Source organism: Typha angustifolia, chromosome 9 (assembly GCF_048772165.1).
Source record: "Typha angustifolia cultivar Huaian chromosome 9, ASM4877216v1, whole genome shotgun sequence".
NCBI classification, from domain to species: domain Eukaryota; kingdom Viridiplantae; phylum Streptophyta; class Magnoliopsida; order Poales; family Typhaceae; genus Typha; species Typha angustifolia.
This window is the reverse complement of record NC_133247.1, coordinates 4,625,539-4,650,578: the sequence shown is the minus strand read 5'-3', so window position 1 is coordinate 4,650,578 and position 25,040 is coordinate 4,625,539. Positions and strand designations below refer to the sequence as shown.

General features: G+C 37.0%; 3 protein-coding genes across 4 annotated transcripts; 1 reads left to right on the top strand and 2 right to left on the bottom strand.

Moving 5' to 3' along the window:
* Positions 1 to 123: 123 nt before the first annotated feature.
* Positions 124 to 13,183, bottom strand: LOC140767448 (nuclear transport factor 2-like). 2 transcript variants are annotated; one of them, XM_073107364.1, is made up of 10 exons: positions 12,912 to 13,183; positions 12,679 to 12,813; positions 11,966 to 12,272; positions 3,711 to 3,938; positions 3,335 to 3,597; positions 3,049 to 3,235; positions 2,659 to 2,780; positions 2,514 to 2,579; positions 2,045 to 2,123; positions 124 to 750 (listed from the first exon to the last, which is right to left on the bottom strand). In XM_073107364.1, exons 1-10 carry the CDS (start codon positions 12,948 to 12,950, stop codon positions 557 to 559), a joined length of 1,620 nt encoding a protein of 539 aa, XP_072963465.1. In that variant the 5' UTR covers positions 12,951 to 13,183; the 3' UTR covers positions 124 to 556. The 2 variants fall into 2 exon arrangements, with proteins under 2 accessions (XP_072963465.1, XP_072963466.1); XM_073107365.1 differs by lacking the exon at positions 3,711 to 3,938.
* A 4,596-nt stretch (positions 13,184 to 17,779) lies between these two features.
* Positions 17,780 to 21,768, top strand: LOC140766622 (uncharacterized). The gene has a single exon (XM_073106101.1). It carries the CDS (start codon positions 17,898 to 17,900, stop codon positions 19,182 to 19,184), a length of 1,287 nt encoding a protein of 428 aa, XP_072962202.1. The 5' UTR covers positions 17,780 to 17,897; the 3' UTR covers positions 19,185 to 21,768.
* Positions 21,416 to 24,545, bottom strand: LOC140766623 (uncharacterized). The gene is made up of 4 exons (XM_073106102.1): positions 24,296 to 24,545; positions 22,847 to 23,610; positions 22,188 to 22,360; positions 21,416 to 22,083 (listed from the first exon to the last, which is right to left on the bottom strand). Exons 2-4 carry the CDS (start codon positions 23,537 to 23,539, stop codon positions 21,954 to 21,956), a joined length of 996 nt encoding a protein of 331 aa, XP_072962203.1. The 5' UTR covers positions 23,540 to 23,610; positions 24,296 to 24,545; the 3' UTR covers positions 21,416 to 21,953.
* Positions 24,546 to 25,040: the final 495 nt, after the last annotated feature.

Here is a 25,040-nt window from a genome sequence, read left to right as displayed (position 1 = left end):
AGGAGAAATTAATACAACTTGGAGTGTGTCTTTGTAGAACACTAGCCTAATCAGGTTAGCAGTCTCTGCAGCAAACTTGAAGCAAGTATATGGATAAACAAGAGCCAAGAACAAACAGAAAAATATATTGAGATCACAGGCCAAAATAACCAGCATGTTCATTTGGGCGATGTCAAAGTACATGAGAATGGACAAGCAAAGATTATATGCAACAGATATACTGTAAAGAAAAAAGAAAAAAAATTGGCACCAAAATTCTCAAAATGCACATACTCCAGGTGTTGTCACCATTGAGGGGGCGGCAAAAGGAAAATAATAAATGCCAAAAGCCCATCAAAAAAAATCCTGGAGCTACTCTATCAGCTAAAAGAAAGACACTAGTGATCGCTCTGTAACAACCAGCTAAATGACACTCCAAACATGATGGTGACCATTTCTGAGAAGAAGGGACTGTTATAGGAACCATGCAGGCACACGAGGAAAGATGCACGTTTTGTGCCATACGAACTAGCGGATGTGCAGTAACCTGATTTTATGACACAGAATCTAATGGGCTCTATCCACTCCTTGAAGCTGGAGTACCCAATATACCCCTTTCTTGGTGTGCTCCTCGCTGTTGATATCCGTTTACCCTTGGCCTACTGCCATAGTCCCTGCTTGTGTCTAGAATACTGCTCCTTCCAAAAGATCGAACACCAAAACGCCCCCTTGAAGCATCTGATAGGTAGCCACCCCTTCCTCTGCCTCCTCCTGCAGAGAGAAAAGAAAAATATAAAAACAGCAACTTATCAGTTATCAGAAATCAAAGTACTGCAGGAACTGAATTCTGGTATTAGTCAATCGAGATACATTTCAAATGCAACTATGGATGAAACCATCGACTGTTGTGAAGTAAATAGAAAAAGGAGGGTCACCATTTCCTGGCAAACTAAGAGCTCAATCACAAGCCTGAAGATTCAAGGAAAAACAGGCAAGTAAAAAGGTGTTCATCTGCATTTAAGATCAACATGCCAGAAACTTGACACAAATTAGTCACTGCTGACATGTGTGCACCATAAAGGGTGTAGCATATTCTTCACGAATAGTGCCTATATATTCATCATATCAGGAAAGATGAGATAAAAAAAAAGGTTTTCCAGGACTAGACCCAGGCAAATAAGTTGGGGCCAGGCTTACTCTCAAGGCCAGACATATTCAGCAAGCCCAAGCCTGATCCAGCCAAATATCCAATGGAATGTCGGGGGCCTGAGCTAGACCATTGAGATAAACTATAAAATGGGCTCGAGACTGTGATAGCATGAGTTAATAAAAAGTATAAAAGTCATCCAACATTAGATACATCTCCTATGGCCAATTGCCTATTAAAATTTAGTCTCTAGGAACCTTTCATGTCAGTTTGGTAAGGATCCAAACATCCAATTTTCCAATATTACTCAACTCTCATGTGCCATTGAGTGTCTGCACATGTGTCTATGTAAAAATACACATGCATATGCACCATACATATGTGTGTGTGTGTCGAATTCAGACTAAAGCTTGGTTGTCAGTGAATTTGTAAGTCGTTGGTATTGTTTGTTGTTGAACATAGACATATATGCTGGTCAGTGTTGATATATTTTAAGAATGTGCGCTAAGATATGCTGACATGAATTATTACAGATCGATAGGTTAATAAATTTTTTTCATCATGTGGTTAAGGGCCTCCAGGCTAACTGACAAGGGCATGGGTCCATGATGTATCCACATGAAGTATTCGTGTTTCAGACCTAATAGCAGTAACCATAGCCTGTTTCTTAAAAATAAATAAAAAAATAAAACTTACATGTTAAGGTTGGGCAGGAATGGTTAGCTCTATGTTGAAATTACACTTCATCTTTTTTAAAATTTGAACACACCAAAGTGGTTCAAAAGCTACTCAAACAGGGGCTTACAGAATGGGAAAAAAGATTCCAATACTAAACAACTGAATATAATTAGCTAATTGCTATGATAGGTAAGTGGTGATCATCATCTGTAAAAGCTAGAGTAGATATTCAGCACTTACTTCCACTACGAGAAAAGCCGCTATTAGGTCTTCTCTCTTCAACATGAATTAGCCGTCCATTTAACTGCAGAGGAGATGCCTGATAAAAGAAATAGGCTCACTCAGAAAAATATACTCACATGATAGATTAAGCGAGATATTTTGGATTGTTAACGAACACTAGCTGCACACGTTTATTATTCATGCCGAAAAAGAGGCACATAAGTTTGAAGGCAAAGAGCCAACGAGAAATTTCAATGAGTATATCTGACATTCAGATAGATTGATGTCAGAAAATGTAGTGAATAAAACATAGATACTAAAAGAATAGCTCAAAAGCCAGAAATAGATGATCAAAAGTTTTAGGATAAGTATTAAAGAGTAATTATTTATTAAATTTATAATTCTGATATACAGAAGATGATTTATTCATCTATTCCAGATAGTAATCCACAATCCTGGAAAATGTAAAGTTGAGACTGAAACAGACCTTAAGAGCATTCTGAACGCCAGTAATATCTTCAAATTCAACAAAGGCATAGTAAACCCCAGCCTCCTACAGGTCAACACAAATTTCAGAGATAGCAAAAGTAGTACATCGGAAAGGATAAGTTATCAGAATTGATCCAAGTTACCTTACGGCTCCTAATTGCAACACCATCAGGCTTTATCCTACCAAAGCTGTTGAACTCCTGCTCAAGTTCACTAATTGAAACAGATGGTGAAAGATTCCCCACATAAACAGATAGTGATTCCCCTGAAATTAAAAATAAAAGGAACAAAAAAACAAAAATCAGATAGAAAGATAGTTAAATGGCCTGCAAGCTAATCAAACCATATAAAATTGTAGCCAAAACTTAAATAAAATAAGTTTCTTAACATACGTGATCAGAAAGGGTTTATGACAATTATTCTAAGTGTCAGCGTGATCAGCGTTTCAAAAAGTCAGCACAAAATCCAACAGTCCTAGTGAAGCCATAAGAAATTATGTCATAGAGTCGCAAACAGAGAGAGTATAGAGCAACCTTCATCTTCAAGCATGCTAGTTTCCTGCATGATTTCCAAGCTAGGCTTTTCAGGCGCCAAAATCGGCTGCAAATGCTGTCGTGGAGTTGACCGTGGTGCATAATTCAATTGCGGAGCAACTAATTTGGCCTTCTCTGAAGAAGTAGGGTGGGGCACTGGATAGCCAGACTGTTCTTTTGCTCGCAACTAGACAGCTCAGAAGCATCATAAACAGAACACATGTAAGCAAAACCACTATGAGAGAAACTATTCTAAGAAAACTAATTCAGAGAGAATAGAACATACAATTGAAGCATATGTATGCTTTGGATGTTCTGTAACAGGATCCTCCACAGTGGTAAGAAGTGAATCTGGCATACTGTTTGTCGAACTTGGAAACAAAGCAGCAGGCTCCTCTGCAGGAGGGTCATTTGTTGTTGTATCAAGGCTCAAAACTTCCTTTTGTGGCTCATCAATGCTGTACTTATCCGTTATCTCACTTTCTTCTTTATGTTCTGGAGCCAAAAGCTCCTTAGGTTGAATCTCTTCCCCAATAACATAGTTAGAAACTGCTCAATAATTAAAACCTTGTAAACTTGTGCATATAGGAAAACTTCATTATAAAAGAGGAAAGGAGAGGGAAAAACAATCAGCATAACCAGGTAAAGGCAAGTAACCCTACAGATATTCCATGTCATATCAATGACATGTTCATAACAAAAATTATGTTCTCCACACCTTGAAGAATATACACAGAACTGACACACAGTACATAAACAAATAAGAGCTCCCGAGCAACATTTATGAGGTTGTATCAGAAGCCTTTCAAATAGTTTTGAGTGAGGAAGTTTTACACAGTTGCACCAGAATACGTTATTGCTCTTCACTAGTAACAACCTGCTACATGTCACTGACAAAGCAACCTATCAATTAAAAAACATAACATTGAAGCAAAAAATCAAACAGCAGTTACAAGTTGTGTAAAAATTAATTCAAGTGAAAACAAACAAACCTAATTAACAATACAAATTTGACCAACACACATTTAGAAGAAGATGAAGAGAGATTTAATTAAATTAACACGTGCATTTTCATCCAAATTTCTTGATGCAACCAGAGAGTACGAATAAATAGGCACCAAGCCCAAGAACACTGTTTGGATTTTTTCAAATGAAGGTGGAACAAGCCATACCAGGTTTTGACCAGATTAGCCCAATTACCCCTAGTTTCATTAAGCACCTTAAAGGCGTTATTGGCCATAAGTGAGAAATGGGTTAGACGTAGATTCTTGATCCCAAGGCCATAGAGATGATCATTGAGTCCGACCCGCCCAAGCCTTACCCGAACCCATCCTGTTTTAACCAGGCTAACCCCAACCCAAGCCTTGTTTGGGACTGACCCAACCCAAGCTAAGACTGGCCTAACCCGAAAGCCAACCCACTAAGCTCCCCTGCGGCGCAGCCTATTATGCCTGTCTATTCCCATTGTTTTTTAATCCCACGTCAAATATCTAGTAAACTAGATATCAATAGATAAGTAGATTCCTATAAAAAAAAGCTAAAATATCTTCATAGAGGCCCATTTCACTCAACCTAATAAGATATAATTTTTTTAAAACCTGGCCCATCAAACTTGGCCCAGGCCTAAAAACTCTATTAGCTAGTGAGCAATAACGGGCTATGGTATTATAGCCCGACCGAAGTGATTGATAAGCCTAACCGCGAATAAATATTTAAGTCCAATCGGCCCGTAAAGCCCAACCCGAACTCGGCCCAGCCTGCTTGATGATCATCTCTACAAAACCACCAATAACTTTTGGCTAGGTGGCTTGGTCCCAACCGATCAAATGAAGGCCCTTTTTAGTCACTATTTTGTTCCATAGAAAATTGCGAGAAATCTTAGAAATATGATCTGCAACCGCAAATAGAGTCCAAGTAGAGGATGTTAGGTGTAATTAGTAAGGACAAAATTGATAAGAGTGACTCTGCCCACTTGGGTAAGAGTTGACCATTTTCCAGCCTACGAGTTTGCTCTCAACTCGTGAAAGAAATTCTTCATGATACCTATTTAGGAGTCTCTCGGGGAGATTTTGGAAACAAGGTATTTAAAGGGGAACACCCAGCATGCATGTTAAAGATTTTTAAAATATTAATGAGCTCAATGTTAGGACAATTATCAAGAAATTAATCTCGGACTTAGATCTATTTATTCTCATGTTGGTGATGTTTTTGTAATTAGAAAATATTGACATCAAGTTTTGCCAAACATCAAATATCTGTTTTTTCCTTGGTGCAGACCTACAGTCCTAGAAGATATCTGGATTCAATCTCACAAGTAACATGTAAGCAAGGGATAATAAGATGCACTTCTCTATAAATGTAATCCCACACTGCTGTAGAGATTCAAATGAGAATATCCGTAGGGAAAACACTAGCCAACATTGGGAAAAACACTCAAAAAGAAGACCATAATAGAGGATATAAAAAGAAAGAAAAAGCAGATAGAGAAAAAGGCAAAAGAAAAGATGTTAAGGGAACTTTTAACTATACAATCTTACCAAGAATATCTAACATCAAATCCACCACTAACTAAAAGTGTCTGTAATGTACGTTTCATCCTCTCTCAGCAACCTTTCTAAAAGGGTATGCAATATTCTACTTCTCATCTTTGTTTAGATTTAAAAGGACTGGTAGCTAAATGTAATCATAAAGTAGAAGTTACAAATTAGTTAGATCTTTCTTTTTCATCTATATGTCATTCTTCCTTTCACAGGCTTATTTCAGCCCACATTGACCTTAGTAAGTAGTGATATGTAAGTAATTGGAGGAAGGAAAACTAAATAGGCTGATAAAGTCTAAAATTCATTATAGTAGAGCAAGTAGGCATATTACGAAGAAATAACAAAAGGTAGAAATAGTTGACGGCAAAGTAAAGGAAGTATTCAACCTGAAACTCTAAGTAAATCTGGTTAAATATTATGCAAATCCATGTCACAATTACTCCATGAAGAACTGACTTAATCTAGTAAATACAATAGTAAAACACAATAGCCAATCGCATTTTCACAATTCCTCAATGACAAAGAATCAGCATGAATTTGGATATAAATACTACTGCGGTAGTTCGGTTTGCTTATTTATGAGAAAAGACAACAATATCTAAATACTAGTAATACATTATTAGAGTTCTTTTGTTATATTTTATTTATTTATTTAGATATATGGTGATTGTATAAATAGGGCCAAGGCCCCCTCTATCATTTTAAGCAATACATTTTTCATCAAATTTTCTGTTTTTTCCCCCTTCTTTCCAAATCCAATCTAAGGTTTGGTCTTGTACTATTTCATGGTATCAGAGTTTCCAGCTCCGATAGCTTCTCTCAATCTCATTGCTCGAAATCTTCGAATGTTTTTCGTTCTTTCACCCTCATTGAACTCGGGTGCTATCGCCTCACCCTCTCGCTCCGCCAACTTATCAAAAGCCTCTCCAACCTCCTCGGGCTTGCCAATAGCTGCAACAGCCACAACTGCAGCAGCAGCTGTGCTTCTTCTCCCTCGGCGTGAGCTCCTCTCTTCGCCATTCTCTGCAAGTCCAGAAGCATAGCTGTAGCAGCAGTAGCAGCCACTCTGTTCAGCAGCAGCAGAGCAGCAAGCGCTCACCAACAATTCAGTGAAAATTTGGGTGTCCACAACCCTCTTTTTCAGCACAGTAGCACGGTTTGAGCTATTGCCCACCAAGTTTCCAACAAATGTTCACTTGTCCACTACCCTCTCCTTCTACAGCACTATTCAAAGTTTTTGCTCACCAACTATTCGACGAAAGTCCACTATGCTGAGCCCTCAGGTTTTCAAAAAACCTGTCCAAATTTGCACCAATTTGATAGCGTGTCAAAGTTAGCAACATTGGCCACCAAATGTTTGACGAAAGACCTGAGTCAAAAAATTTCAAAACACCCATCCTCAAGGTGTTTGATAAGTTATCTCTTCTAATGGCATCTCATGTTTTGATCAGTCGTGAGAGCCTTAGCTTCACTGGTGTCTCTGACTCTACTTCCTCTGGTATAACTAAATCTTGGATTCTTTCTCCTGGCGCCTCATATGACTAGTGACTCATCCATTTTCACTACTCATCTTACTTTATCTAATATATGACTTGTTTTCGATCTAATAATGAGTCTTATTTATGTTACACAACTCTCTAACTTTAGTTACACTATCTTTTTCTTCTACTTTCTATGTTGTGCTAGACACGTCAGCTGGCCAGAGGATTGGGACCGGTCGTCGAATTCATAGGCTCTTCTATTTTGTCCGGCTTCACCTTCCTCCACCTAGGCACCTAATTCAAGTGTTAATCCCATCACTCCCTTATCTCCTTTAACCTGTGGCATTGGCGTCTAGGTCATGTATCGAGTCAGCGCCTCAAGACCTTATCCAAATTTGGATCTTTAGATAATAATCATTTTTCCTATTTGTCTCCTTGTACCAGCTGTAGGTCGGCAAAACACCGAGCCCTTTCTTTTTCTCTCAATGAGAGTATCTCTGATTCCCCTTTCGATCTTATCCACTCTGACATTTAATATCCTGCTTCTACTTCTTCTAGTTTTGGTTTTCTCTATTATGTATGTTTTATTGATGATTACTCTCACTTCACCTGACTTTATCTCATGCGCTAGCTTTGAGATATGTCAGATCTATCGTGATTTCTCTTCTATGGTTCATACTCAGTTCAGTTCAATTGACCGATTAAGACCTTCCGATCTGACGGTGCCCGGAGTAACTTTCCTCTATGTTTCATTTTATTCATGCGTGGTTTGATCCTTTTTCAGCAGATAAGCTTCAGGCCTTACAAGAAAACCTTTGCTCATGCTACCCCAATGACCTCTGCTCGTACTATTCTTGATATTGCTTCCAGTCACCAGTGATCTCTTCATCATATGGATATGAAGAATGCGCTTCTTCAGTCTTCTTGACGAGGTGTATATGAATCCTTCATCTAGTTCCCCTTTCTCCTTAGTCACAATTGTCGACTGCTATGAGCTATCGATGGGCTCAAGTAGGCTCATCGTGCCTGGTTTGATCAATTTCGTAATGTTCTCACAGCCTATGAATTTCAGGAGAGTCTTTTTAAGCCATCTAGGTTTTGCAATCTTTTGCTCGGGATTGGGTCATCCTTCTTTGATATGTCGATAATATGATTATCATTGGAGATGACTCGACTAGGATCCACCTATCTTCAACAACATCTTCAGAGTCAATTTGAGACGAAGAGCATCAGTCCTCTTCGATACTTTTTGGGTATTGAAATTGCTCGATCACCCCATGATCTTTTATTGTTCTAGCAAAAGTATATTACAAACATTCTCAATCGTGTTATTATCACTAACACTTGTCCCACTGCCACCCTAGTTGAGCTTCATGTGAAGCTTCAACCCGATGATGATCAGTTTCTTCCAGATCCGATTAGATATCGTTAACTAGTCGAGGCACCCGTCTATTTGACCATTAATCAGCTTGATATCACTCAGTTCATGCAAGCTCCTCAAACTGCCCACTACGTTGTGCTTATGCATATTCTTTGATATCTTCATAACACCATCACCCGCTCTCTTTTCATACCATCGATTTCCATCTTGGCTCTACGGACTTATTCAAATACATACTATGTTGATGACAAGTCCAATCGAAAGTCTACTACTGGCTTCTATATATTTCTTGGCCTGATTTCTTGGGGCAGCAATAAGTAGACTGTGGTGTCTACTACTGAGTTAAAGTATCGTACTATATGTGCGGTGACTAAGGAGATTATTTGACTCTGTCGCCTCCTTAGTATATGGGTGTTTCATTGTCTCTCCCAAATCCTCCGACAATGATAGTGCTAAAAAGCTTAAAAATCCTATTTTTCATAAGAGAACGAAGAACATTAAAATCGATATGTGCTACACTCGCCAAGAGTATCGAGCTGATATCATTTCTTTCTATTACCTCAGCACTAAAAAGCAAATTGTCGACTTCTTCATGAAATCTCTTTCTCTTTCACGTTTTGAGTATCTAGTTGGCAATAGTTTGTTTGCAGAACAAATAAAAATTCCAATCAGCCAAAAGAGCAAGTCTCGGGATGGGGCGTTCGAATGATCTCAAGACCGTTTGAACACATTTACCTAAGAGCCGAAAGATCAATTAGGCATTCGAACACCCTTAAGGCTGTTCGAACGCATCTACTCGAGAGACTGAGTGTTTTATTTTATTATTTTTGCGTATGTTGGGTAATAGGAGTCAAGCATGTTCCCTCCTATCGCCAAGTCTCATTGAGTCAGGAAGCCACATATAGATATATGTAGTGTGCACCTGGATAATCATCTTAGATTATTAAAATTAATTTGCAAGATCATCTCTTTCCTCTTTGTTTGACTACCTTCAAGCTTTGGAACCCAAGTTATCATCTAATATCTTTATTGCTAAATTTCTCTTCGTCTAGCTGCACCCTCTTGACCCTAAAGAAAGACCTTACTACTTCTTTATCCATTTCCTACCGACTACATTGACTTTCATCATTGTCATCTCCACCACCTTGTCATAACCCTAGGTTGTTCACTACCATGTCTCTTCGGCCTCCCATTTCCATGATCCATCCCGATAGACTTGTTCTCCATCCGGAATTTATCTCAACCTCAAATGTACTCCACCATCTAATTGTTGGATTTCTAGTTCACCCTTAACTTTGAAAATCTCATGTACAACTAACTTTTTCTATGTGAGTCGAAATCAAATTTCGTCTTTAGATATGGACTCACAGAGATCGGGGGGTTAGGAAGGGATCGTTACAAAAGGTAATATTTGGAACTCAAAAACAACTAAGATAAAGCTCAAGACAAGTAAACCTCTTGAAAAAATCTTTTGAAACCATGGAAGGCTTAGGCAACAGAATTTGCATGCTTGAACGCAAAAACATCATACACAAACTTAGCACTAGTACAATACCTCTTGCCGAGCTGTGCTGACCCATGATGATCAAGCCCATCGAGTGCGTGCTGAAACTTTATGAACTAGATCTAGATCAATCTAAACGTAAAAAAATTATGATATTTTGTGAGTGGTAGTCTCAAAAGTTAGGATTCTAATGGCTTTAGTTTCACGTAAATTCGAGATCATGTGAAAAGTTAAAAATAAAAGAGTGAAAGAAAGTCATAACAGGGCAGAATTATAATAATTCAATGTTGCGGCGGTTGACCAAGGATGGTAGTGACCGACCGTAGAGTAGAGTGGCTCGTAGAGAAAGACGATGACCTGGGTTTGTAAGCTTGGAAGGTTCTACGGTTACAATCTACTCCTACGAAAATAATGACAATCTAACGTCTAAAAAATAAAAGATACAAATGAGATAATAAAATAACTAAACTCAATAATTAATTTCATAATAATTATTTACTTATGACCGCTCCTTAGGGGTGAAAACAGATCAGATACCGATTGGATAGTGCTCAACCCATATCCGGATCCATATTTTTAGTCTGAATACGGATTCGGATACAGATATTGAAACGGATAGTAAAATTTAAAATCATATCCTAACTAAACGGATACGGATAATTTTCGAATAAAGGATCGGATCTTAAACGGATATTGATTGAATTTAAAATAATTATAATATTTTATTTAGATATAATTAACACAAAATTATTAAGAGTTTTACAACAAATAATTTTTTTTGTATGTCAAATATATAAAATTAGAGAAATTAATCTCCATAAATAATATATAAAGTATTATTAGTAACAATATTAATATTTACTATTTAAATAAGCAAACTAAAAACTGTAAATCATTTAAAAAAAATATACGGATAAACGGATATCCGATATCCGTATCCAAATCCGAAAAATATATCCGACCCGTATCCGAATCCGTTTCCGAAATTTTTATAAAAATTCTATCCGTATCTGAATCTTTATTCGAATCCGGTAGAAATTTTTTATCCGAATCTGATCTGAGTCGGGTTGGGTCAGAGTTAATCCGGCCCGTTTTCACCCCTACCGCTCCTACTTAAAATTCTAGCGAATTGGATCCATATACAAATTATCCGCTTTATTTAAAATTTTACGTAATAAGATAAATCTAACTAACTTAATTTGACTCGACTTGGCTTACTCGACCACCAATGGTCAGATCATAATAATCTACCATACTTTTGACACCTTATCCGTAAGGTGACTAATCACTAATACGTGAACTGGATCTTTTGGCTCATGTCGTGCTCGTCAGTCCACAGTATTTGGCGCAACATTCTTGTTATATTTATGTGCCGGCAAATGAAACTTTTGATCCTTCCAATCATTCTATTTTAACTAGGTTTTTATTTTAATTATTGAATTATTATCAATTAATGAATGTATTCAATCATATTATGTGTTAAATAATGTTTCTAACTGATTATTATTGTATCATTAATAAAATAGGTCATTTACAAAAATAAATTCAAAGATAAAAAACTCTGATGTATGCTTTGATATATATATTCAAACTAAAAATATTTATAAATACTCTAAAAATACATTAAAGGTGTGTCAAATGCATGTCGGTGGCACACAAAGGCATGCCAATCGACATGACAATCCTTGGTTCAAACACAAAGAAACAAGTAAAAGATGATGGGTCATTGCCATTTTTTAGAAGATATGTTGGAGCAAAGAAGAGCCAGTAGGCATACACAATATTAGTCATGGATAACAAAAGTCCTATGCCATTAGCCACAATGCACAATAAAAGAAATGAAAGCTAGAGCCTAGAAAACAACGTACTTTAACATGTTCATAACTCCATAATTAAATCATATCAGAGCCTATTCAAATATTTCAGGACAAGAGAAAGGTACTACAAAAACTCAGCAACACACATTGTTAAGGAACCAGACGACTTTATTAAAGCTCATACTGCATAATACCTGGTGCAGGCATAGGACTTGATGTATTCAGCTTAGATTCATTATTTTCAGGTTCAAAGGTGACTGCTGGAGGCTGATGCACAAGTTCGTCTTCCAGTAAATTGAAAATATCATTTAGAACGAAATATCCGTTCTCCTGAGGGGCGAGGAAAAAGGTTTGAACAAATTTCCTCCGGGCACTGTAGTCCTTCAGTTGAACAAAGCCAGAAACCATCACAATAATACCTCCATTCCAGGAGTCCAAACAGTGAGCTGTTTTAAGCTCAATTCCGTTGAAATTCAGGCACATAATAAGATCATTTATTTGCTGTAAAAGTTCATCACAGATTATGTAACCCATTGAAACCAGAAAAGCAAACAACTAGAGAAATCTACAACTGCTAGCACTGAGCAAAGACTACCTTCAAAGCTAAAAAACAAAAAGTGTCATTCTGGTCTTCTAGCCAAGAGAATTGAAGTTAAAATTGAATAGTTATAAAACTATATTTAGGGCAACACGTCAAGAACAATCTTAGCAGTATCTAGGAAATTTCTTGGAGATATTAATTTGGCAAGACGACATTTTCCTCATATAATTTTATTTTGCCTATTTCGGAAATAGAAAAAAAAAATAAGCCATATTATTCATTGCTTGCTTTAACCTGCACCCAAATCAAGAGGAAAACTTGGCAACAGTTACACTGGACAAATACAAGATCGAAGTAGAAATATACCACCAACCCAATAGCAGTGTCAGTTGCAGACCCATCAAATCGTATCATCGTGCTCATATTCGCATAAAACTGATGAACCAAGCTGGGCTGATGCTGAAGAATCTGATAATAATGCCTCAAGAAGAACGTCCCTATCTGCATCATTATTCGAAATAGCGTCGCACGGATATTAAAAAATCTTTCAGCGAAAATATAAGAAAACCCGGAATTTAATCAAAACCGCCCTCCCATACCCGGAACGCCTTGGGTTGATGGGGGAAAGGAGACGCCATTGCCGCCCCAGAAAACCCTAATCCTTCTCAAGAACGCTAAGCGCGAGAGATCGATGCGCGGAGGAAGGATTCGAGAACCGCGCGCTCGGATTCGATGTCAGGGGTTTCCACGAGATGCGACGAATGCGAATGGGAAGTTCGAGAAGATGGATTTCGAGGGATTCCCTTCTCCGGAAACCTCTCAATCTCTTCTCTCTCTCTCTCTCTCTCCGTCTTATCGCTCTGTTCTTCGTTCTTGCTCGAGGGGTGGGGGGGTTTAATAAGAGATGATGATGGACGTGGGTTTTAAGGTGATGTCATTTCTTTGCCAAATGGACGGCCGGATCTCCCATTAATACGAATATTTGTTGTTTACTTTTATCCATCAAGAACTGCCCGGCCAACTGGCCTAACTCTTCTACTACCTCAAACCATAATCACACAGTGCTCTCATTAAAAATCCAGTAAATATTAACAACAATGTCAACGTAGGAATCAAACTCATAACGTTCGTACGATCTAACAACCGAGCTACAGGCTTAATTTATATAAATATATACATATATTAGTTATCATTCAATTCACATGAACTATTTTTTTAATAAATCACGAGGGAACTAATCATATAAATATATATGCAAAGTAAGCTTCCTCTCTCGCAGTTTGGTTTGAGTCTTAAAGCTTGAGCGTGGCTAGCTTAGGCCAAGAAAAAAAAATATGGTGTTTAATTATGTAGTAAACTAAGATCATGTTTACTTTATAAATAAGGTCAAGAATAAGTATTCCTATATAGTAATTAATTTTGATTTGATATAAATGAAGAAAAAAAATTTAAAAAAAATTATTTTTTTATAAAATTAGTGAATAACATTTGATTTGATATAAAGTAATTTGATGTGATAAGATATCAAGTAATTAGGTTAGTGTGTGGTATAAGATGTAGTTTGGATGAATAGTATTTATATTCTATAATGGATATTATAATGTTTAAATATTATTCTAGAATAAGGTGTTATATTTCAAAAGAAGAAAAAAATCTAGGGTTAAATTTATTTTACCCCATGTACAATGCCTAGAATTATTTTACCTTAAACTAATTTTAGTACTTAAAAGTAAAGCGTGATTGTAACGGAGTGTGCCTAAAAAGTTTCAAATTTGAATAGAGGATTGAATTCTCCCCATGTTTATAAAAAACTTATTTTCTTCTCTTATTTTATATATTGTGCTAAATATATATAAATTTATTAAACATTGGGTTTTAATGAAGTTTAATAGTTATATCATATCTAAGAACAAGAGAAATATGGATTAAAAAAATTAGATCAAAAATCCATATAATTTACCTACTAAATACGAATTGGTATTTTGGTTATTTAAGCGCGCTCTATTAACTTTGACAAAAAAAAACTGATAATTTCATCTTAGTCGTAAATACAAAGACTGATTTGAAAGTTTTTGAAGTACATAGGGGGGTAAAGTAATTTTAAGCATATGCATATGAGATTAAAATATATTTAACTTAATAATTTATTACTGAAATGAAGGGAGGCTAAAAATATATTTATTACTTTTGATATGATATGAAAAGTAAAAAAAGAAAGTTATAGTTTTGGAGTAAAATAGATGATATATAATATATAATAGACTAATATTATTGTTCAATAAAATAATTAGATAAGTCTAAAAGATATATAAAAAAAGTGTGTCTCATTTGATGTGGTAGTTGCTGGCTTAAGACATTTTGCCATAAACTTATGTTTAAGTGCTCACTAAACCACTAAACTGATCAAGGAATTAATATTTTCCATAGATATGCAACTATGTTGCTAGTTATCCTTATTGTGTGTGTGTGTATATATATATATATTAAAAATAAGATTCATATAAATAGGAGTGTTATGTAAAGTCAAAATAGGACTTAATTATGTCATTAAATATGACATAATGGAATGTGTTGGATTTGATCCCTATCTATAGAGGTGCTAATATCTCAATACCTAGATCATCTGACTTTATTCATATAAATTAGAACCCCACAAAACAAACTTTTCACTATCTCAATGTGATATAGATTGTATGACATCTATTACACCTAACTCTTTGACCAATTTATCATCACTGTTAATTTATCCTTTTTATTATTGTTTTCAAATTATTTACTAAATCATTATAGTTGTTGTCTTACATACATCACTGGTCATACAGGTATTTTATTGAAGTAGAAGAGAGAGATTTTATAATTTATTTTCTATAAAAGTGATTTATTTATTTATTTTTTAAAAAAACTATATGACTGCTTATTTGACAAATTGTAATGTAGAATAATGATTAGTTTAGAAAAAAATAATAGTGTTAAAAAAAACTCTTCCTTTAATTCCAACTTTAACAAATTTAAATGGTACAAAAGTTTTAAGATATAATAATAGTCACTAATACTTTTTGATACAATATTCCTAACAAAATATTATTAATATATATATATATATATATAGGACTAAAATGTTTAGAATCTAAATATTTATTAATAATTTTCATCTCACATAAAAGAGCATATATTTTGTTGTACTACAGTATTGAATATAATATTATACATTTTTAAAAGTATTTTATATAGTTTATACAAAGTAAAGTAGTCTGTTAATCTAAATAATATTTTAATCATGAAGCACAATTATTTTAATGGCAATTATAATATTTTTATAATTATGATATATTGAGGAATATAGTGACAATTATATTATTTTAAAAGTTTTAAGTGGTAATTATCTAAAACTAGATGAGAGATTTGCACAAAAAATTAATATAATTTTTTGTTGTGCACCTAACAATTTCGCTTTAAGCATTATGTACAAGATAATTATAATACCCTCATATATTATTATGAGGATATAAAACTATCATCACAATTATTGTGGTATCAATTATTAATCTTGTCTCTAGCATTTATTATAAAAAAAATGACATTATTACGAAGGGAAACTATTAAATGACATTTAGACTTTTTTTATTCTTTTTTATTGCAGCAAAAATAATAATAATTACATCATGTTTTTCTTCTTCTCTGTATCAACAAACAAGCTCTATTTCTTTTCTTTTCCTTTTAAAATTATTATTCAACAAATTTTCCCTTTGTTGTTTTATTAGGAGCCTCATAATAATCATCTCAACCTATCATTTAGATAATATTATTTAAAAAAAATATATTTATTTAACAACTTAGTATGCATATTTTTCAATGGTAAGATTCAGACTAAGGTGAAAATATAAGAATAAAAGACCATTTCGTTACAAAAATATAAATATTAAAATAAAAAGATTTTTGAAATGAACTTGTAGAGCACAACATAAGGTCTTGTAAGATACCTCCAAATGATATAAATAAACAAGTGTTTGCTACACAATTACCTCACCTTTGGCATCATTCGCATATTTAATTTTTCAAAAAAATTCTTATCAATCTACTTCTACATTTCTACATGTATATATTGATTTCTATTTTGCATTTATCTATTCTTATTTTGTATACATATATATATAACATGATTTAATTGAGTTATTATCTATGCAGTTGAGCATGCCGGCTCCAACGGGAAGTTGTGGTCGAGGCTCCAACGGTGGTAATCCGCGGCGCCCTTGTTGGAGAGTGTGGAGACACCCTTTATAATCATTGAGAAGGTTCTGATTGTCATGCTGTCTTGGATGGTAGTCGGTGGAGCCCTTGATTCAGTATAATCCGGTAGCATAGTTGAGAAAATTTTGTGCTCGATGATAAGGGATCTTGTGCTCAAGCCAAACCCCGGCGTTCAACACCCTAACTACCACTCCCTACCATCACGTCGTGGACGATAGATCCTAGCGAGGTAGGTAAGGATGACAATGAGGGAGGAGAGAATGAGAAGGGAGAAGGGGGCATTAAGTGAGGATGATGAGCAGGGAGGAGCGAGTGAGGAGGAAGTAGGATTGAGTTTATATCTAACGGTGGAGAAGAATTGGGTTGGTTTTAGTTGTTTAGGGGGTTGGTTGGGTTAGGTTTAGTTGGCTAGTTGATTTGGGTTGGGTTTAGAATATTTTTTGTAATATTTTTTGTATAGTTAACTTAATCCAAGTGTTTTCTTTATATATTTGCTAAATTATAAGTTTTTATTTTGCAACTAATAAAAATATAGAGTGCAAACCATAATTTTATTAAAAAAAATAGGGTGTTATATACAAATTTTTCTAAATACTAACATAAAAATAGTAATAAAAATTAAAATGTAAGTATTTTTACTGATAAGTTTCTTCTGATGGATATACTAATTATATGTTAAATAAAGATGCTAGCTCTCGTGATATACATACACATAAGAAACAGCTAAATAGACTTAAATTATGTTCATATAGAGCTATAAAAAAATTTAATAATATTAAACTCATAAAGTGTGTTATAGTCTTATAGACGAGTCCAACGTGAAGAAAAGTGGGCCGCTCGCAATTGATTTATTAATGAGTGGCCTATTTATGGAAGAAAAAATAGGTTTTGATTACAGTATGATGCAAATATTTATTTTTTATATTAGATACATATGTTTTAGATAATATATATATAATTTACGGAAGAGATACGTACACTATTTTTGTTTGAAAACTAAATGATTTGTTGGTAAATGACTCCTAGAGTAGAATAGATTCGTATATCGAGCCGCCTTAATCACTCCGACAGCCTTACAAATCTATGAATAGTGTAGCATGTCTCGCCGAAAGCGATCTTCCTTTTTTTTTTAATTTCTTTTTTCTAAGAAAAAATATTAAACCTTTTCGTCTTCTACATCCGCTCTATTTAAGTTCGATTTTTTATTTTTCCTCTCTCACTACGTTCAAGTCTCTCTCTCTCTCTCTCTCTCTCTCTCTCTCTCTCTCTCTCTCTCTCTCTCTCTCTCTCCTCCCGGCTATCGGCGATCAAGCGAGCAAGAAGAAGACCCTCTTATCATGGACCGACGAGTGATGACGCGTTCTATGCATGCGGCCGCTGCCGGCGACCGGTGGGCCAACATCCATCCTGACCTCCTCCACCAAATCCTCTCCCACCTCCGCCCCTCCGCCTCCTCCTACGCCTCCCTCCGCCTCGTCTGTACCACGTGGCGCGTCGCCCTTGTCACAGCCCCTTCCTCCTTCCCCTTCCCTCCCCAACCCCCCTTCCTCGTCCTCCCTCCTCGCATCCTCAACCTCCCTCTTGGCCCTGCCCTGCCTATCCTCTCTAATCCCTCCTTCTTCAAACCCAAATCCAAGCCCAAAACCGGGGTTAAGTTTAAGAACCTTCCTTTCCTCTCCGCCACCGCCGGGTTCCACTGCGTGGGCTCCTCCCACGGATGGCTAATACTCCTCGATCCGGCCTCCTCTTCCCTCTCCCTCCTCAACCCCATCACTGGCTCCAGCATCTCCCTCCTCCCTCCTCTCTCCTCCATCTCCGATTCCGTTGTCTCCTTCATCCCCGACGCCATCGGAGAGTACCTCCTGCGCACCGACTCCTCAACCCACCCCGTCGCCGCCAACCGCTTCAACCTGATCCACCGCGCCGTCTTGTCCTCGGATCCCGCGGCGGACCCTAGTTTCTTGATCGTAATCTTCTTGTCGGGCATCAACTCCAGATGCTTCACTTGCCGCCGCAATGATCGCACGTGGGCGATTCACCCCCATCCAGCCTTCCATGTTCGAGATCTTGCGTTCTACCAAGGTCGCTGCTTCGCCGTGGGAAGCAGAGGCCTCATCGCGGTGTTTGACTTCGGCTCGGATCCGGCGGTGCCGCGTCTGACGCACTATCCTATGCTGGACTTCAACAATCCTCGTTTCTTGGTGGAATCCGCTGGTGAACTGCTGCTGGTTGTGCGGCATCCGAACGGTAATCCTCGGAGATCGATGATTTCGACTGGAGGTATTACAGTTTGGGGGATTGGATTAGATGATGGGGGCGATCCTGTGAGTGTAGTGACGAAGCCTGACATTGGGGGTAGGATCTTGTTCTTGGGGAAGGGGAATTCCGTTTCTGTTTCTGCTGAGGATTTTCCAAGGCTTAGAAAGAATACAATCTATTTCACTCATGTCTATGACAAGCTTGCGAAGAACAAAGCAGTCAATGTTGGTTGCGTTTGCGTGTTCGATGTCGAGAGGGTCATTACGCGGCTGGCGTGCAACGTGGAGGAATCAAGGTTGGAGACTCTGTGGGAAGAGGTGGGACCTTGGTGGCTTACTCCTAATCTTCGTAAGGCACTCGCATGAACGGTAAATTCTCATTAAAGGACTATACTATTGCCAGAACAACATTTTCGTAGAAATTTTCTTCTCCATATTAGTCTATATTTGGTGCATAGTTCTCTACTTCTCTCTTCCTTTTACCTGTATATATGAGGGGACTAGCTTATAGAAAGAAAGCCAATGAAAGGCAGTATATCATATACTCACCGGGAACTTTTGCAATTTAATTACATCTGATCTTTTGATTTGCAGTAATCGACTCTAGTGTGCACTGCATATATAAATTGTATGCACTCACATTATGAGCATCGATTATGAAAAATGTATACACTTAGTTTTATATACGAAATCAAAAAATCAAATGTAATTAAATTACAAAATATTCATTTACCTGCGTGAATAATTAATCTTTTGATGTATCAACTTTTAAGTTTTAATGGAAATGCTTTTTGTTTAAAGAACGAACCACACCACAAGATTTGGTATTCCTGTCCTTCAGTCCTCTCTGCCAGTTTAATGCAGTTATGCAGTTATGCAGTTTAATCTTTCTATCTGGATAATTTATATTAAGGTTTAGAGTCTGCTTTTATCAAGATAGTGACTTATCCAGCTACTGGTCATGGAGACAGCATAGCTCTACTGCTTGTGGTCTTGAAATGGTAGCTTCTATTAGTTTGATATTGAGTTGTCTGAATATGCATGGGTTTTTACTCAAAGAACAGAAAGAAAATCTAATTCTAGAAAAATCTATGTAATATACCGACTTAAAGAGGACATCCTTCCTAGCTCTAAATTCTTTACTAAGCATTATCCTCTTCTGCACCGAAATTGCTGAAGGTTTGGTCATACTTCCTTTTAATGACACCACTTGAGGAGATACAAAAAGGGTACAAAGGTTTCCCCTGGATGCATTTTCTTCGGTACCTTTCCAACAATCTAGGGGTAACACAGTATTAAAACCCTATCGATAAGTTAGATCCCTTGCTTAAAATTTCCGCACATCCTTATATTTCTCAAGCTTAAGCCTAATTAGCTGAAAGAGTGATGTTCAGCAACAAGAGATTGTTCTCCTTTGTCCAGAATGGGGTCAAAGTTCCCTTCTTTCAGTATTAGAGGCTTTCTATATGTATCAATATAGGTCCTGAACCCCTGATCTAAGGTCAAGCTTCATGTTGCTCAATAAATGCAACAACTTGTAATGTGCCTCTGCTTTGCTTTTATTACATCTTTTTTCTGGTGAAAGCTAGAATTAGTTTCATGTTCATTCATCTATTAATTTCTTTCTTCTCATTTCAGTGTTCATTTTGAGAGTTGAAACCCTCAATTTACTATAACTTTTCCACTTTCCTAAGAATTTTGGTCTTGAAGCAAGCACTCTAATGTATATGATCCCAGGCTAATATATACATAAATTGTTTGCTGACTATTAAGGATTATACTTAGACATATCATTCGTGTCTTCATTTATTTCTTTTTTGGTGTATCGATTTTGGATGCTTCAGATCAATTCTAAGTAAAATATCGATTTTGGATGTTTAAGGAAATATGATCTTTTATCCTATTTCCTTGATCCTCCTACTTGTATGTTATTTCTAGTAAACCCAAAGTTTCCTCTTTTGTTCCCTTCAAGGGAAATTAAGAAATTGAAGACATGATTGAGAATGACATGAGGACCCTAGCTTGACCAACATGAGGACCCTAGCTTGACCAACATGAGGACCTACAAAGAGCAATGCTTGTTCATCTTGCATGAATTGCATCTGTTATGCTTAAGTATGCACTTTGAAATGTCTTTTAGTTTAATTGTCTTCCTACACTATTTAACAAAATGCTGGATTTCAGAATTCATTCGTCAGTATTTTAAATCAGCATTTGCACGATTTAGTAAGGTCTACTATTTCTGCTGTGTTTCTAAAATTTCATATGAATATTTTCCTCCACAATTTTTCAAGAAATTTACATGCAGGCCAAGTATTTAAATTCTCTTTCCCTAACAAATTGCCAGAGATCTCCATGTAGTCTTTGCAAAGCTCTACCTTAAAGATTGGAATTGTGGATTGGTCTGTATCTCTTATGTTTCTACCAATCAAATGCAATGTAAGAAAACAATGTACAATTTCAATGGAAACAAATGTGTATATACCTAACCTTAAACGTTTTTAAGGATTGATAATGTTATCCATAGATCTCATATGTTGGATTCAATTGTGTATCAAAAGATGTGTGCTAGCAATATAAGTATTTCCTTCAAGACAGATGAAATATATGCCTTCATTTAAACTAGTGAGAGACACCGATACGGATCGTTAATTTGTTGTTATGGAAATGATTGACATGACATCATCTATGATACAAGTCTCGAGGAATAAATACAATAGATCAAGCATGTAATGGACAAGATATGGGAACTAAAACTCCTCTAGGAACAACAGCAGAGGCAAGTGTCATCTGTGAAGTGATCACAATATAGAATTGGAAAACAGACATAAAGCTCCAGAGCATTGTACTTCTCCTCCTTCTCCCAGTTGCTTGGATATTGGACATTCAGATTTCAGTGCCTCAATCCTAAATTCACCTTCTATATCAAAAATTTACTCACAAAACAAAGCACTTAGATTGAGAATTAATCACAGTGCCCCTCGACAAAATAACATATTCTACAACTGCATGCTTGCTGGAAGCAGCAGTCTTTATTTTGAAGTTACTTCTTCCGTCCGTAAGGAGACGATGGAAACATGTTAGTTTCTTAGTAGAGAGTATAGTTATCCCCAACTGACATCAGGACTCTCAAGCTCATGTGGTTGCAGCAGATGCCAACACTCCATGATGAATTAATCCAGCATAATCCTCTGCTTCCTCTCCCACTTCACCGCCATCCTCATCTTTTTCCCATAGGAATCCAGCGTATGCAGCAAGAACATGGCTGTCATGCAAGGCAAAATGGGTAAATGTTATCAGAATTCAGAACCAGAGATCCTTTACAATCAATATGCAGGCTTCCTTGCTTAGATGTATATATATACATACCTGTTTTGAGGGGCAGCCTGGACTGCCTGTTCAAAATAGCTAGCAGCGCGTTCGCCGTCACCGTGCAGCTCCCAAACTAGTTTGGCATACTGCGAGAGAATTTCGCCATCACTTGGATCTGCGAGTATCGCACGAGAAAAGAACTCCTCCGCCCTTCGAAGATCTCCTTTGGCCTAGAGAAAGAAGCCAATTCTATCAGCTTAAACTGAGTTATCTTTGAATTATAAGTAACCATGTCATAGAAATGAATATGACCTAAATTGTGATTGCTACAGAACAGTAGAGGTTTATCAGCTGATTACAGGCATTCAAATTCTCTAAAAAAGTGATCTGAGACCAGATTATACCTCAGAATCTTACTGTGACTACAATTCAACCAATGAAAAGGAACTTAGAAATCTTGCAAAAGATGTTCACAATTTATCTCAATTTAATTATATCATGGCTAAAAAGGAAAATACTTGTATGGAGAAGAATTATACAAAGAAGCATGAAAATGGAACCATTGGAAGTATACATTATAAAGGAGTAATTACTTACTAAAAGAAATAATTAGTAAGGCAGGAACAGAACACAAGACAAGTTTAATTCCATTGATATAGAAATCTAACCATGAAAAATTGCATAGTTTATAAGAAGAGGTGGGTGATCTTTCTCACCTGATAGAGGAACTGCCCATAATTCCTCAAAAGAAGAGCATTGCTTGGATCCTCCTCGACCATCCTCTTATAATACATCTCAACATCCGATTGCTCCCCTCCATTACCCATCACAGTAACACAATTCCCTCCTCCTCTTCCGCCACCGTTACCACTTCCACCGCCGCTAAAACCGCCGCCGCCGCCAATATCCAATAACCCTGACCCAACCCTATCGATCCCAAGCCCCCGCGCAAGAAACAGAGGAGGAATTCCCATTCCACCGGAGCCAACATTTCCATCCTCCCCCAAACTCATAAAAATCCCGTTTCCCCCATCCTGGCCGTCTTGGTCCGGCTCTTCCTCTTCGTCTTCATCGACCCCGCCCGAGTTGCGGATGGAGAAGGACGGGATGGTGTCGAGAGTCGGGACGCATCGGCGGGGCCTGAGCGGGGGCGACAAGACATGGCGGTGGTAGGGGTTGGGATCGTCCGCGCAGAGGTCGAGAGAGTGGAGGTTCCCGTCGGATAGGGTTCGCCGGAGTCCGCTGGAGTCGGAGGAGTCAGAGATGGGGGAGAAGTGGCAGGAGATGGGGACGAAGGAGGGAGGGGGCGTGTGGTGGGTGGTGTAAATGGGGGACTCGGAGAAGTGGAGAGGGGAAGACGATGGGAGGAGAGACCCCAAGATTGGGGTGGAAGAGCTTCTTAGAAGCATAGTTATGGAATCTCTCTCTCTCTCTCTCTCTGTCTCTCTCTTTCTCTCACTACCTCTCAAGTTTGAGATCTCTGCAAGGAAGAGCGAGAAAGACGAATCAGTGGTCTAAAGTTATAACGGTTTTTTTTATACGGATAATCTCTTTTTAAAAATCCTATAAATATCTATACTTCTCAACAAAAAGAAAAATATATACTAAAATTATATATTATGCTTATCAACATTATATCTATAACTAGATCCCATAACCCTGATTTAGTATGGTATACAGATAAGGGAAAAATACATCTCACCTCCTCATGGAAATGACAATTTAACCTGGAGATTTTCACTAATAACTAAAAAAATAATTAATTAATGCAAATCAAAATAGTATTTTAGTTATTTTGTGTTACAATTAACCGCAATCAGAGATAGCTTAGAACTATAATAGGTTATAAGTGCCGCAAATTAAAACTTGAGGGTCGCTTCTTGTCAATTAACTCCTTATCTTCTACGTTAAAATACAATAATTAATTTTTTTATTATATTTAACTAAACTATCTATCGAATTTGAAGATCGTAAAGAATTAGATAAACTTCTCAGCACATTTAAAATAATTCAATCTCTATAATTTTGTCTCTAAAAGAATGAAATGAAAGAGATACAAAATTTATTTTATTTTTAGGGAATTAAAATTGAAACAAATTAAAAGAATAAAAAAACTAAAGAAAGAAAGTGAAGAAGAATAGCAATAGAGAAGGGTATGTAGATACCTCAACGAAGAGACCCCTGAAGCTTACAACAGCAAAAGCCTATGCATGGAATGAATGAGAGGAGAGCAAACTAAATGGAGCTACTTATAATCCCCCAAGTCCGCACTTGCAGGGCCTTCTCTCTACCTCCCGTTGTCGGTGGGGTGCGTGTGCATTAATCAACGGTGGAGGATTGGTCGTATGAAGCCATCTTTAACGCCTCTTCCTCCTCCACCCACACGTTTCTCTCCTGTGGTGTTTGCAAAACACCAAGGTGTAAGGTCCAGAGTCCAAGGTCCAAGGCACCTCACTTTCTATATTTCTTTTTCTCTATATACCGTCCAATTCTGGGGCTAAAAATATCTAATAAGATTTTAAAAGTTGTGGACCAGAGTGGTGCTGTTCTTTTTGCTCTTTTGTGCCTTCTGTATTTAATATATTTTCACGTGCTTCACAGTTGACAGTTACCCCTAGTTTCTACGAGTCTTCGTAGAGGGGGCTCTCAGCTCTCTCTCATGGGCAATTCTTGGAAGTAATGAGCAATGGGGACACTAATCTATCTCCTCTGAGCTCTGGGTAAATGCCTTTTGGGAATGATCTCCGTTAGGGCAAGTAAAGGGTCAGGTCGACGTCCATCTGTATAACTTTTTGCGGCCCAGATTTAATGATTGTGAGCCGTAATTGAAAGCCATTCAACGTGTAGTCTTTCACATTGGTGGAATTCTCCTTGTTAGGTCTCAAGATGACAAAAGTGTAATCCCACTGG

Excerpts from the sequence above, each read along its gene's own strand:
- LOC140767448 (XM_073107364.1), bottom strand. The coding sequence starts at position 12,950 with ATGGCGTCTCCTTTCCCCCATCAACCCAAGGCGTTCCGG. Across the intron at positions 3,236-3,334 it reads AGCATACATATGCTTCAATT|TTGCGAGCAAAAGAACAGTC; the intron begins GTATGTTCTATT and ends TGAGCTGTCTAG. Across the intron at positions 2,580-2,658 it reads TTGCAATTAGGAGCCGTAAG|GAGGCTGGGGTTTACTATGC; the intron begins GTAACTTGGATC and ends GTTGACCTGTAG.
- LOC140766622 (XM_073106101.1), top strand. The coding sequence starts at position 17,898 with ATGGACCGACGAGTGATGACGCGTTCTATGCATGCGGCCGCTGCCGGC.
- LOC140766623 (XM_073106102.1), bottom strand. The coding sequence starts at position 23,539 with ATGCTTCTAAGAAGCTCTTCCACCCCAATCTTGGGGTCTCTCCTCCCA. Across the intron at positions 22,361-22,846 it reads ATGGGCAGTTCCTCTATCAG|GCCAAAGGAGATCTTCGAAG; the intron begins GTGAGAAAGATC and ends TTCTTTCTCTAG. Across the intron at positions 22,084-22,187 it reads CAGGCTGCCCCTCAAAACAG|CCATGTTCTTGCTGCATACG; the intron begins GTATGTATATAT and ends CTTGCATGACAG.